At 32.3% G+C, this 12,041-nt stretch overlaps 1 protein-coding gene across 7 annotated transcripts in view; it reads right to left on the minus strand.

The window, feature by feature from the left end:
* Positions 1-12,041, minus strand: part of LOC148612156 (GTPase-activating Rap/Ran-GAP domain-like protein 3) — a 216,886-nt gene that overhangs the window by 43,985 nt on the left and 160,860 nt on the right. For all 7 annotated transcript variants that reach the window (XM_088593322.1, XM_088593329.1, XM_088593324.1 and 4 more), the window contains exon 2: positions 839-908. In XM_088593322.1, the coding sequence (XP_088449448.1) occupies positions 839-908 (70 nt within the window). The remainder of the gene's footprint in view (positions 1-838; positions 909-12,041) is intronic.

The raw sequence follows: 12,041 nt of genomic DNA on the forward strand, positions 1-12,041 counted from the left end.
TTGATTTGTTTTCAATATTAAATACATTTTTAATACTGGTGATCATGATTGATTAATTGTAGATTGGCACGTCTTCTGTTTATCATTTGTTTGCAAAAAGTGTTTTCGATTTCCGGTTTAATTTCCTTAAACAAATATTTGCATTGTTAATTCATTCTAACAGGAAGGAACATTGCACAGATGAAGGCCATCCTTTTCCGAATGAAAACTAGATACCGCGTGAATTTGTAAATACGAAATTTATAGTTCAAAGCATTAGTTTTGTAATAATTGCTATTGCGGGAATGTTAGGCACGTCTGGCAACATACAAAAGGATTAACTAATAAATATGTTGAAAAGAAAAATATTCAGGTTGTACAATTTGATAGCAGTATACTCTATTTTCGTAAAAGCCAATGTATCGCCAAAAGTTTAGATTTTCTATGATGCTGCATAAATATATTTAAAGGTTGTGAATGAATTGTTCTTATTTTATATTTCTTGTGCATGTAAACAACAGGTTTTATTTACCCATTACGATCAAAACGTAACATCGTTTTTTTTAAAAATCACGATGTCCGCTATTAGTCCATATCGTCAGTAACACATCACCCACCCACTCAATATTTTTTTGATGAATCGTTATATCAAGGTTGAGTATTCAGTGTAGATTTTTTTTTGTTTAAAGAAGTAATTAATAGGAAATAATCCAATTAGGTGATAGCGATGACATTCTTATATTAAGACACAGCTTAAGTTCTAAAAAATTGTTATTGAAGGTATCAGTTTGTATTATAATTTATTTTGGAGAATTTGAACGAAAGTTTTCTACAACTCATAATATAATATGTTACTTACCAGTTCAACAGAGCCATATTGCCTGCGACTGAACACATCACGACGACCCGTGAGATCAGATGCCGGAGAACTAGAAAAGACAAAGACGTTGTTAAGAACAACAATCGATAGTATTGCAAAGGAGAAAGCGAAAAAAAAAAACAAAAAACGAAAACTTATCGAAAAGCAATTGGGAGGGGCTTTAAAAGACTACGTCTTTATATTATATTTGTTAGAACATTGGACTTCATTCATGTAGCTATCTTTACTAAACATCAGTTGGTAACATCTGCTATCTTATAAACAGAAATAGAGTCATTTAGTCTAAACTCTACAGTAACTACAGTAATTTATATTGTATATATACTGCCTTTTTAAAAAAAAAATACTTTTTTCAAATTGCCAGAATGAACCTAATTCGGAAAATTAAAATGATAATTGGGATAGGAATTTTTGTCATAATATTAATGTGTCATAGATCGTAGATCGCAACTTGGCGAGTGTTTCTAGAGAAGCAGAGGACGCTTACCTACCGGTGCACCTGGTCCATGCTCCCAGTTTTTAGTGGAGTCCGAGTTGTTCATTTACTTTTGTTACTTTGTATGTATAATTTTAGTTACTTTATGTTCTTTGTTGTGTATGTCTGTTTTCCATGTCTGGTCTTTGTCCCTGGATTACATTCTTTTGATTACCACTTTAACCTTGGTTCCCTTGATTACTCTTATATTAAATCCTTATAGACACCCTAATAGTTTATCTTTAAAAAAAGATGATAAAACAAATGATAAGACGTTTTGATTTTTTGTGTGTCAATATTTATATCAATCTAATTCTATAATCAACTTGAACTTGAATGCTGATGTTCGCATTTCATAATCTTAAGTCCCTGAGTGTCTGAAACCTAAATAATATAGAACAGCTACGTTATCAACGCCTTCATCGGAACTAATTCATCCCTTATTCCTAAAGGTCAAATCAATGCCATCTTCTGTCGTACAGTTGAATGTGACTTAAATATTCAATAACGAGGTAGCTTCATATCTAGACATTACTATACATGTTATAATATATTGAAACCAGAAGCAATTTGAATGAAGATATTATTCTTCACCCCTGCAAGGAAGGCATATTCACCATATCAAAGTTTTACATCTCTGTCATACTCAGTGTTAAAGCTCAACCTTTTATTATATTAGCAAAGTACACTGGAAACAACTTCGCGGATTTGTTATGAGTAGTGTTCATACCCTTTGAGTTTCTTCACATCCTGTAAGACAGAGCCTTTATAGCAGAGTAATACATAGTAAATCAGGATACGTTTATATGTCTGCGGAGGAGATTGGTTTGGAATCTAGAATAGGGAGTAATCAAAGTAAACATTTCGATACGATGGTCGTAGATAATAAATACAATCAGTGCATTTTATGGTTAAGGGAGCACCTACTTTCAATTTCCATACATCTAATAAACGCGGCAGCCGCCCCACTCAAGTTAACAATCCTTCATTGTATTTATGGTCCCAAGATAGAGTGGGTAAAACGCTAGATATAACAGTGCGGCGTAAATTGTGTTTAGTGATAATTTATTTAATGTTCTGGTCACATGGTTGAGTCCCTTGAGCGACAGCGGAATAATATAACTGTTACAAGTCTGCCTGATTGTAGTGTGCTATATTCTGTATGGGATGGAGTTTTGTACTTTTTAATACATTGGAGTAACAAATAAATACAGCAATAATTGGTGTAGCTATCAACCCGAGAGGTCTTCAACCGTACCGAACAAGCTCCATGGAAATGTAATACGGTTTTCTCCCTTACTTTGATCGTTGGCTGAACGTTTTGATTTTCTGTTCCTAAAAATGTTTTATAATGTCATTTATACAATATTTTTGTTTACAGATAAGATGATTGTTTCCTCACAACGATCAATAAAATGTGAATGTTAAGACCTTCCGTGTTCGTGTACAAATTTAAAGAGTTTAAAACTCTTTCAGTACTGCCCACAAACTGACGAACAACATTTAGATAACAATTCTTTCATCATCTCGCATGAGGTAAAATGTTGTATTAGAAATGCCTTTCTTTAATTTTTTTTAATTCATTTCTGGCGTGATTCAGTTTGTCCTTTTCATCCAGAATACGTTTATTTGAGTATAATAAAAACAAAGTCATATCATAGTGTATTATCATTTTCTTCGTACATGTATGTTTCATTTATCTTATTACTTAAGTGTTAGTCCCTGTAAGAATCAGGCTGTCGATGAAAAATGGTATAAAAATACATCAATTTGATAGTGTAATTTGACTATTTACACCATCAGAATCAAGGAAAACAGATAAAATTTCCCATATCATGCTGGACCATTGAGTTACAATTCATAGAAATGCACTGAAAATTAACATTTAAGGGGCAGATAACTCTGTCAAAAACCTCATTTTTCTAATATTCCATTTAAAAATTTCTGCGCAAAGCCACTGATGCAGAAATCAAATAATGGTATTTTCAAATAGAGAGCGTTACCTTGTGTGATATTACATTATCAGGTCGGTTGGGTTTTGATAGGCGTGTTTCTGATTTTTCCCATCTTGCCTGATTTCTACAAGCAGTTACACTTAAGTGTATCAAAAGTTATCAATATTCCTGTGATGACAGTACATATAGCAACTTTAAACGATGATTTCATATTTAACTGCTCCTAATATGTTTGAAATGAGGACCCCATAAATCCATTAATTCAAAATTCCAAATCCATTGCTCAATATAAATATTATTGTTAATTTGCTTAAGCCACAGTAAGCCGAATGTAAATACTCCCTGAATGTGATAAATGAGGAAAGTCTTATTTAGGGATTATTTGTACTTAAAAATTACCTTTAGCAAAAAGTAAATCCTACATTTTTCAATAACTTTCCATCTACGATATCTGATTGATTGGCGTTTATATGGATCATAATTTCTAAAATATTTGTATTTGCAATTATAACAAATCAATTGCAAAAGTATTCTTATGGGATTTTATTAATAAATCTATTTTTTTCACTGAATTATACTTAAAATGAATGGATATTTACACACTGATAGGTCAGGGAACGGTTATGATTCTATATTTAAAGTTTACTTTGAAAAGCAAAACAGGTGATGATCCAGGGACTTTCAGAGATCGGAACTCACCTTTTGCTGGAATGTCTTTTTAAATTTGGGCAAATTGAGCAAATAACAGCATTAATTTTGAATTTTTACAAACGCCTAATTTTTTTTTCTGAGGCTACTTCCTTGCTAATGAAAATTTCTATATCTATTTGAATTTCTCGGCAGGCCATTTCGGAAGCCAAGAGCGGACATACAAAACACAGTACATTGCTATCTTGATATAATATCGTGACCTCGGTATAAATACATTGCTATATATCCATTTATTGTCTCTAAATTTTAATTCGGAATTATCAACAAGTGATAGAAAAACGAAGCAGAATTTTGTTCAAACTTTGTAAACGCAATTTATAAATACATACCGTAAAAATGCACTTAAATATAAAGAAGTCGTTTATATAATACTTACAAATTAAAGCTCTTTTTTTTTACTAATTTCAAAATCATATAAAGAAAGAAAAAGTAATCAAGGATCAAGATTCGAACAGAAATCTAAAGAGTATTATCAAAAGACAAAGAATAGAGAGGGAAAGCAGACACACAAACAAAGAACATGAAATAAACAAAATAACACATACAAAGAAACAAAAGTAAATGAGTAACTGTGACTCCACTCAAAACCGGGAGCACTGACAAGGTGTACCGTTAGGGTATATTAGCATTCTCTGCTTTTCTAGAAACAACCGCCGTGTTGCTCATTAAATGTCAAACCCAAGGTAGACGAAAAGAAAGCTATGACACGGTGAACAAATCAATTCTCATGAAATATATCATGTATATCAACAAAAAATATCAACATATTTGAACGGCTCTCATCGGAGTGATTTTATTTCTTGTTTAGCATGATGACTTCCTAAAATTGACTCCAACTGTTAGATATTACAACAGAGCTTAAAATATATTACGTAATTTATTGTCTGGCCTACTATTTCGTTGATATAAATGTCATTCCTTAAGAAAGTACAACAGACTTGTCTTGATTTGACAGATATATCGTTCAGGACTTTCAAAAGTAAAACGCCATAAAAACTGTAGTGCGTTTGAAACTATACATTGTTCAATTCATGATATATTTGTGTTTACTAGTGGAGTAACACAAAAATATTGACAAGGGTAGGAAATGATGTATTTTGTGTTAAACCACACTGAAGCAATAGAAACAACACGATACTCTATGCAAATGTCATGTCAGGACGACTTTAAACGTCCTGGTTTATCGACCAGAGTTAAATATAACGGAAGTGACTGTAGGCTGCAGGAAGGAAAGTTATTATTGTTAAACCATCTGAATTTGACCACAATTATTTCGGTCATAATTAGGGTTTCTACCAATATATTATTATATGTACTATATATATTTAATACCTGCAGTACAGTATTTATTCACTTCATTGATTTACAAGTAGAAAGAAGCTTTAATTCATATGTTCGGTGAGAGTAACAGTATTGGATCACTTCTAATAAATCTTTTCAGTAGTACTCAAGATAAGTATCATGCAAATCCTGTAATATGTGATGCACCCCAAAAGAGGCCACACAGTTTTATTTTTGTTATTAAGTTGCTTTATAGGTCTATTATAAAGAAATATGTTGTTATTCATTTCAATCTGTCTGCTCTTAGGAGATAATGCACACAGAAAATCTTACAGTTTCTAATGTGTTTTTGTGTCATTTATAGAGTTAGCTCCCTTAATTTTGAATTCTACAGTTCATACTATATAATTTTTATCTCATAAGAACAGGGGTTATATGAAAAGCCATATGTTAATATGCTAACTATAACACTTTAAACAAACTATCAAAAATACAAAATTGTAGGACTTCAAACGATGTTTCACATTTTGCATGATTCTTAACTGGAGAGTTACTAACAATTTCATTTGTTTCGGCTGCGAATCCTTGATAGCGTGAGAACTAGACTCAGTCAAATGGTCAAACAGGTACACGAATGAAATAAAAAAAAATATCAGTTTCCTTATAGTAATTAATATACATAAAAGTCATGACAAAATGCTTCTTTAAAAGCGTGGTATAATGTTTAAGCCACAGTGATTTAAGCAATACGATACCGATATGAAAAAAAACTACAACTGATAAAGCCTTAAACATCTAAAGCCATGGCAGTCTAATCGTCTACCCAATACGTGATACTTTATTAGCAACTCTACGGGTGTTTCTTTGAAAAAAGAGGACGCTTACCCCTACAGTGCAGCTGGTGCATGATCGTAGTTCAGTTGGAATTGAGGTTAATCATATACTTTTGTTTCTTTGTTTCCTAAAGGACTCATCAAAATTTGATAAAAATCATTTTAGAAACATAATAAAATGAAATATGATTTCTCTTACATATGATCAATGACATTTGTCAGAGCTAGGAGTGCTATAGCCAACGGCATTCTTTTATGACAAAGTTAGTAAAATATTCATTATATAAACACCTACGATTGACGAAAATTACTACATCAAGACGTTGCTATAGGTTTAAAATGTGCCAGGATCTTCTTAAGAAATTAGCGCATAATTATATAAAAAACAAGAGTAATCGCACCAAAATGACATCTATCATTACAAATTTCAAATTCTTTTCGTTATGTACAATGTACATGTAATTTGTTTTAGTGGGGTACGCATACAAAATTGTAAATTGTGTTTAAAATGGATATACTAAAGAAATCCAAACGGATTCTATGAGGTGAAAATTTCAAGGGTATCAAAAATTTCCGCGGTTAAAACAATGGCCTTTAATTTCAATATTTTTGTACGCGTATTTGTCCATCGCAAAGATCGCGAAAATTATTACGTTTACAATATTGTAATAATTTACTCATTTGCTTTATATAAATAACTTTCGACCGTTAAAAACCAGAATATTTCAATCGATCCGTTAATCCAGGAAACAAGACCAGACATAGAAAACAGACACAGACAACAAAGAACATAACATAACCAAAATAATATGTACAAGATTAATCAAGGGAACCACGGTTATAGCGGTAATCAAAAGAACGTAATCCAGGTACAAAGACCAGACATGGAAAACATTAACGACAGTAAATATGCAACTAGGACTCCATTGAAAACTGGGAAATTAGACCAAGTTACCGGTAGGGAAAGCGTCCTATGCTTTTCTAAAAAAACACATCCCGAGTTGCAAGAATCAGGCAGTGGGTGAAATATGATATGAAAACCCAACCATTTTGAAAGTTTAATTTAGGTACATGCATTCTTGCATTCAGGTGCAAGAGTACATTTTAGTACAATGTTGAGGAAAACAAAAACGAATATTTCAAGGGTAGATAAATCTGTCAAAATCCTCATTTTTCTAACTTTCTATTGACAAATTTATGAGCAAATGCAGTGATGCAGTGTTCAAATATTGTGGTATTTTGAAATAACGGAAGCATCTTTCTGTTAAACTTATATTGTCAGATGGTGGGGTTTGGGCATGCATCTTGCATATTTTCCCTGTTTTGCCTAATTATTATGTACACTTACACTGAACGATTATATAATTGGGAAAATGGGTTTCTGACACTTCGCAGTAGATGATTATGCAAGTTCAAGGTGAGTTAATGCGTTCAAAAGTTCATCAAAATCATTCACCATTGAATCTTGAATAATCTGCTATTTCGTAGTTAAAGGTGATTGAAACTGATGGTCCTCGGTTCATGTTTGTATTAATTGTAATCGATATCGTAAAGTTACCCCCTTCTTTGTTTCTTTTTTCTATATCATTATAGGTACATATATTCTTGCATTCAAGTGCAAGAGTACAATTTAGTACAATGTTGAGGAAAACAAAAACGAAAATGAAACTGCTGGAAAAATAATTCATTGAAATAAACATATGCGACCGTATATAATAAATTGATCAAATGAAGCATGCTTTGATTCGGTATCTCAATCGTAATTTATTCTTCTGACGTACCATTTCACGTCAAAAGGGATCTGTAAAACAAGGTGCACAAAAGCATCGAATAAACCATGTTTTTGTCTACATACGCCATAGTTTTACATGAAAGAGTAATCAAGGGAACCAAGGTTATAGCGGTAATCAAAGGAATGCAATCCAGGGAAAAAGACCGGATATGGAAAACAGACACACACAACAAAGAACATAAAGTAACTAAAATCATGCATACAAAGTAACAAAAGCAAATGAGCAACACGGACTCCACTAAAAACTGGGAGCATGGACCAGGTGCACCGGTAGAGTAAGCGTCCTCTGCTTTTCTAGAAACACCTGCCGAGTTGCTCATAAAAAATGACGTCCGGGGTAGACAAACGAGAAAAGGAAAACTATAATCCGTTGAATAAATCCGTTTTCATGGTGCATATGGATACACCATAACGATCCACGAGTTCATGATGACGACCATAAAACTTCTGTAGTGCTGACTTCAATCTTGTTGCAAAATAACCCTGTTCCAGAAGCCTATTTGTTAGAATTCTAGAGAGATACAAAAATTCTGCGTAGTTTCGGCAAGCTCTGGCGTAACGTATGAGTTGTGATATGAACACTCCATACGCAGGTGCTGAAGGGATGTTGCCAAAGATGAAAGGAAAGTTGACAATTCTGAATGAAAAGTCATCACGTTTGTCGTAAAGTTTGGACAATAATTTTCCTTTATCATCGATTTCTAAGTGTAGGTCAAGATATGAGGCTGACCAAACAGTGTCTGTAGTATCCTTTATCTCAAGTTTTTTGGGGTAGATGCGATGTATCAAATCCCCGAAATTAGGATTGTTTAAAGATCATACGTCATCTATATAGCGGAAACTGAAATTAAAGGATCTAGCCAAACGATATTCTTTCCTTCGGATCAGATCAGCTTTATAATAATTATAATTTATAATTTAAAAGTCAGCCTTATAACAGTGAAAGAATAGGTCAGCAAGTAAAGGAGCACTATCTGTTTCCATTGGAATGACCGTTTGTAGAAAAACACGTCCACTACACTGGACAAATATGTTGTCGATTAAAAATTCCAGCATTTTGTAAACATCTTCCTCTGTATATTTGGAAGATGATTTGGAATTATTTCTTACAAAGTATGAGGAATCTTTACCAAGAACTATATATTTGTATCTAGGTGTACCATCTTTTTTGGAAAAAAACAACGATGTATAATATTTTTAAGTCGGGATTTTAACTGAGAATGGGGACTAGAAGTATACTGTGTTGAAAAATCATAGGTTCGAATGCTATTATATTCAGATAATAGTCTTTAACTGATTGTCTCCAAAAGATCTTTCGATTTTTTCAGGACCACACTGAATTAATACCACTACAGGAGTAACAAGTGATGAGGTAGGACTGCAGACCCTCTTTGACAGCTGTGAGTATAGAAGTTAAAAGTTTTGAAAGAAGTTTGGTGGTACATTTTGCAGATCCAGCTATGAAACGTTGTTTGTATGGATTCTTGTGGAGATTAGGAATCCAGTACATAGACGGTAAATTACAATCATCGTCCTTGGTAGAGAGACCAAAAGAGGATAGCACTGATTTATGGTTTTCCACAATCTCTTCTTTGGAGAGTTTGGTAGCAGTATAGGTCTTATCACTGCTATTATTTTCTACGTCTACATCTGATGATAAATATTGGATGCAAAACGTTTTACAGACAAAAACAATGTTGTTTTGGGCTTTGTTTGCTGGCACGCCAACATACTTGTCATGTATAGTAGACAATGTTTTTGCTACATCGGGGTCTTTGGAAACCGATGTAGCCTTGGCACTCATCGACCTACTTAAAACTTTCATTCGTTTCAAAATTAAAGACCTCACGGCCTTTAACCACTCTGATAGAGAATCAATGTCTCTTTGTTTCGTTTTATCCATTTTCTTGCATAGTCCTCTACGGCATCCATAAGAATTTTAAAGTTATAATTCCAATTTACGGAGTGTGGTTCACGAATATAGCCTTTCTATATAGATCTGTATTTTGGAGAAAATCTTGCAATCATCTTTTTTTTAAACCATTTGAAGAATGACTACTCTTGTATCATTATATACAGACTACAAGTATGTAATTTTGTCTAAAACTAACAACAACCGAATGATAAACTGAAACAGGATATGTTGTAACTGTTTATGAATTTTGTGGAGTTTAGATATACAGTTATCAACTGTCTGATATTTACAAAGACTGGTACTTCAAAACAAATTAGAACAGGAGGAGAAGTGTTTTGATTTCTTTTTGCTTCTTTTTAAATCCAAAATAAGCAGAATATTCGAATTATTACAAGTGACTTTCTAGGATAAAATAACGTCCGTTATCATCATTCACCGAGTTTCAGGTCGCCCAATAGTCTTGTTTTCTTTCAACCGTTATAGGAAATTTATCAACTTGAAATAATGTTTCATTAAAAAGACATTATATAGCCATTGGAAGTAAAAGGATGTCCTTCAACATAAAATTTTACTTAAAGTGTATAGTCACATCTTGCTAATAGGATATTAAGATGGCTTTTACTTAAATGTATGCTTGATGTTAATGAATTAAAATAGCCTTTATTCATACATATCCAACGATCGGAGACGTTTCTCTGAATCAAAATTTAACGTTACATATAAAGTGATTAAAATATGAATAAATGCAACATGTCGGAAAATTCATTACAGGCAAAAATATAACATAACTATCATAAATGTTTCGTGATCGTCGAACATTGCTTTTATGAAGTAATTGATCTTTTGTCGATTTCCGAAGTGATTGGTCATAAAAGGTCAGCCGTGAAACAACCAACTTATAATCTTCAATCGATTTACTTAGGAATCCGTATTATACAGCAACAAGAAATACATTTCCATTTCTGCATGTACTGTGTTAGGTATACGGTAAACGAGTATTGATTTTGTTAATTATTTGTACATGCAAATATGTCCAATTCGCTACTTGTTGTGACAAAGTTTAAATCTTAGCAAAACCTCAAATAAATCTGATAAATTGTACTACATTCAGTAATATCACAGCTCTGTTTTATTGCACTTTTCACTCGTTCAGAGGGAAGGTGAATACAAAGATACCTCAAAACAAGGCTATTAATGCTGATAAAGCTTAACAAACGCATACATAACCATGAACATCATACTGAAAACGATAGAAAGCAAACATACAACTAAGAAGGCACCTGGCAAATCTCAACACTAAATTAAACCTAAAATATATATCAGGTGCACCGTAGTATTGCTATTTGTAGATTGCATACATCGAAAAGGGAAATGGGTTTCATGTTACCGAGTTTCACTCAAGGAGCAGTGTTTGTGAGAAAACGACATATGAAAAGTGATTGTTCTAACATGAAAACTGACAATGTAAATATAAAAACAGGTCAATAATGTGGAACACCTGTGTAATGACAAATAGAACTATAGAAAAATAACACAAATAATGTTTAGAAATGAGTGGGAAGTTGTGTACATTTCATTTGGTTTAAGTCTGACCAAAAGAATGAAAAGCTTAATACTATAACTATATAAAAAAAAACTCTTTTCTGTATAATTCAGGTTTCCAATGGTTGTTTTAACACAGTTTTTGTTAGCTCTTTTCAAATCGTACTGAAACGAAATTTCGACTGGTTAAATGTATCTGGCAGATTATCTGGTTAACAATTTATAAGCATTTTGTATTAACAAATATTTCATTAACCTTGTTTTCTCAACTTAACAAATAAAAATCATATTTCACCACATAATTAAACATTTGTCGATTTTTATTTCATTAATTTGTTTTACTATTAAAAAAAAAACAACAACGACTATAAACATGCCCTATGAAGTTTTATTTCAAAACAGCAAGGAGATATTTTTGGGAGAATAAGGAGGCATTTGATAGAACGGGATTTTTTGGGGCAGAATTAATCAGTAAATTAAAACAATTTATGAAGAAATGTTTACTATTTATATATAATTTTTGTCTTGATTACCATGATCAAACAGTAATTCCAAGACAAATATACTTAATCAAATAGAAATTTTACCAAAATTGTTATATCAAAAAACGAAGTGCTTCATTAACACACTTCAAATCGTAGATAATATGTTAAAAAAATAAGTAGAAAACGTATTGTG

The sequence above is a fragment of the Perna viridis genome, chromosome 7 (assembly GCF_037379345.1).
Source record: "Perna viridis isolate PV_CMFRI_1.1 ecotype Kerala chromosome 7, ASM3737934v1, whole genome shotgun sequence".
NCBI classification, from domain to species: Eukaryota; Metazoa; Mollusca; class Bivalvia; order Mytilida; family Mytilidae; genus Perna; species Perna viridis.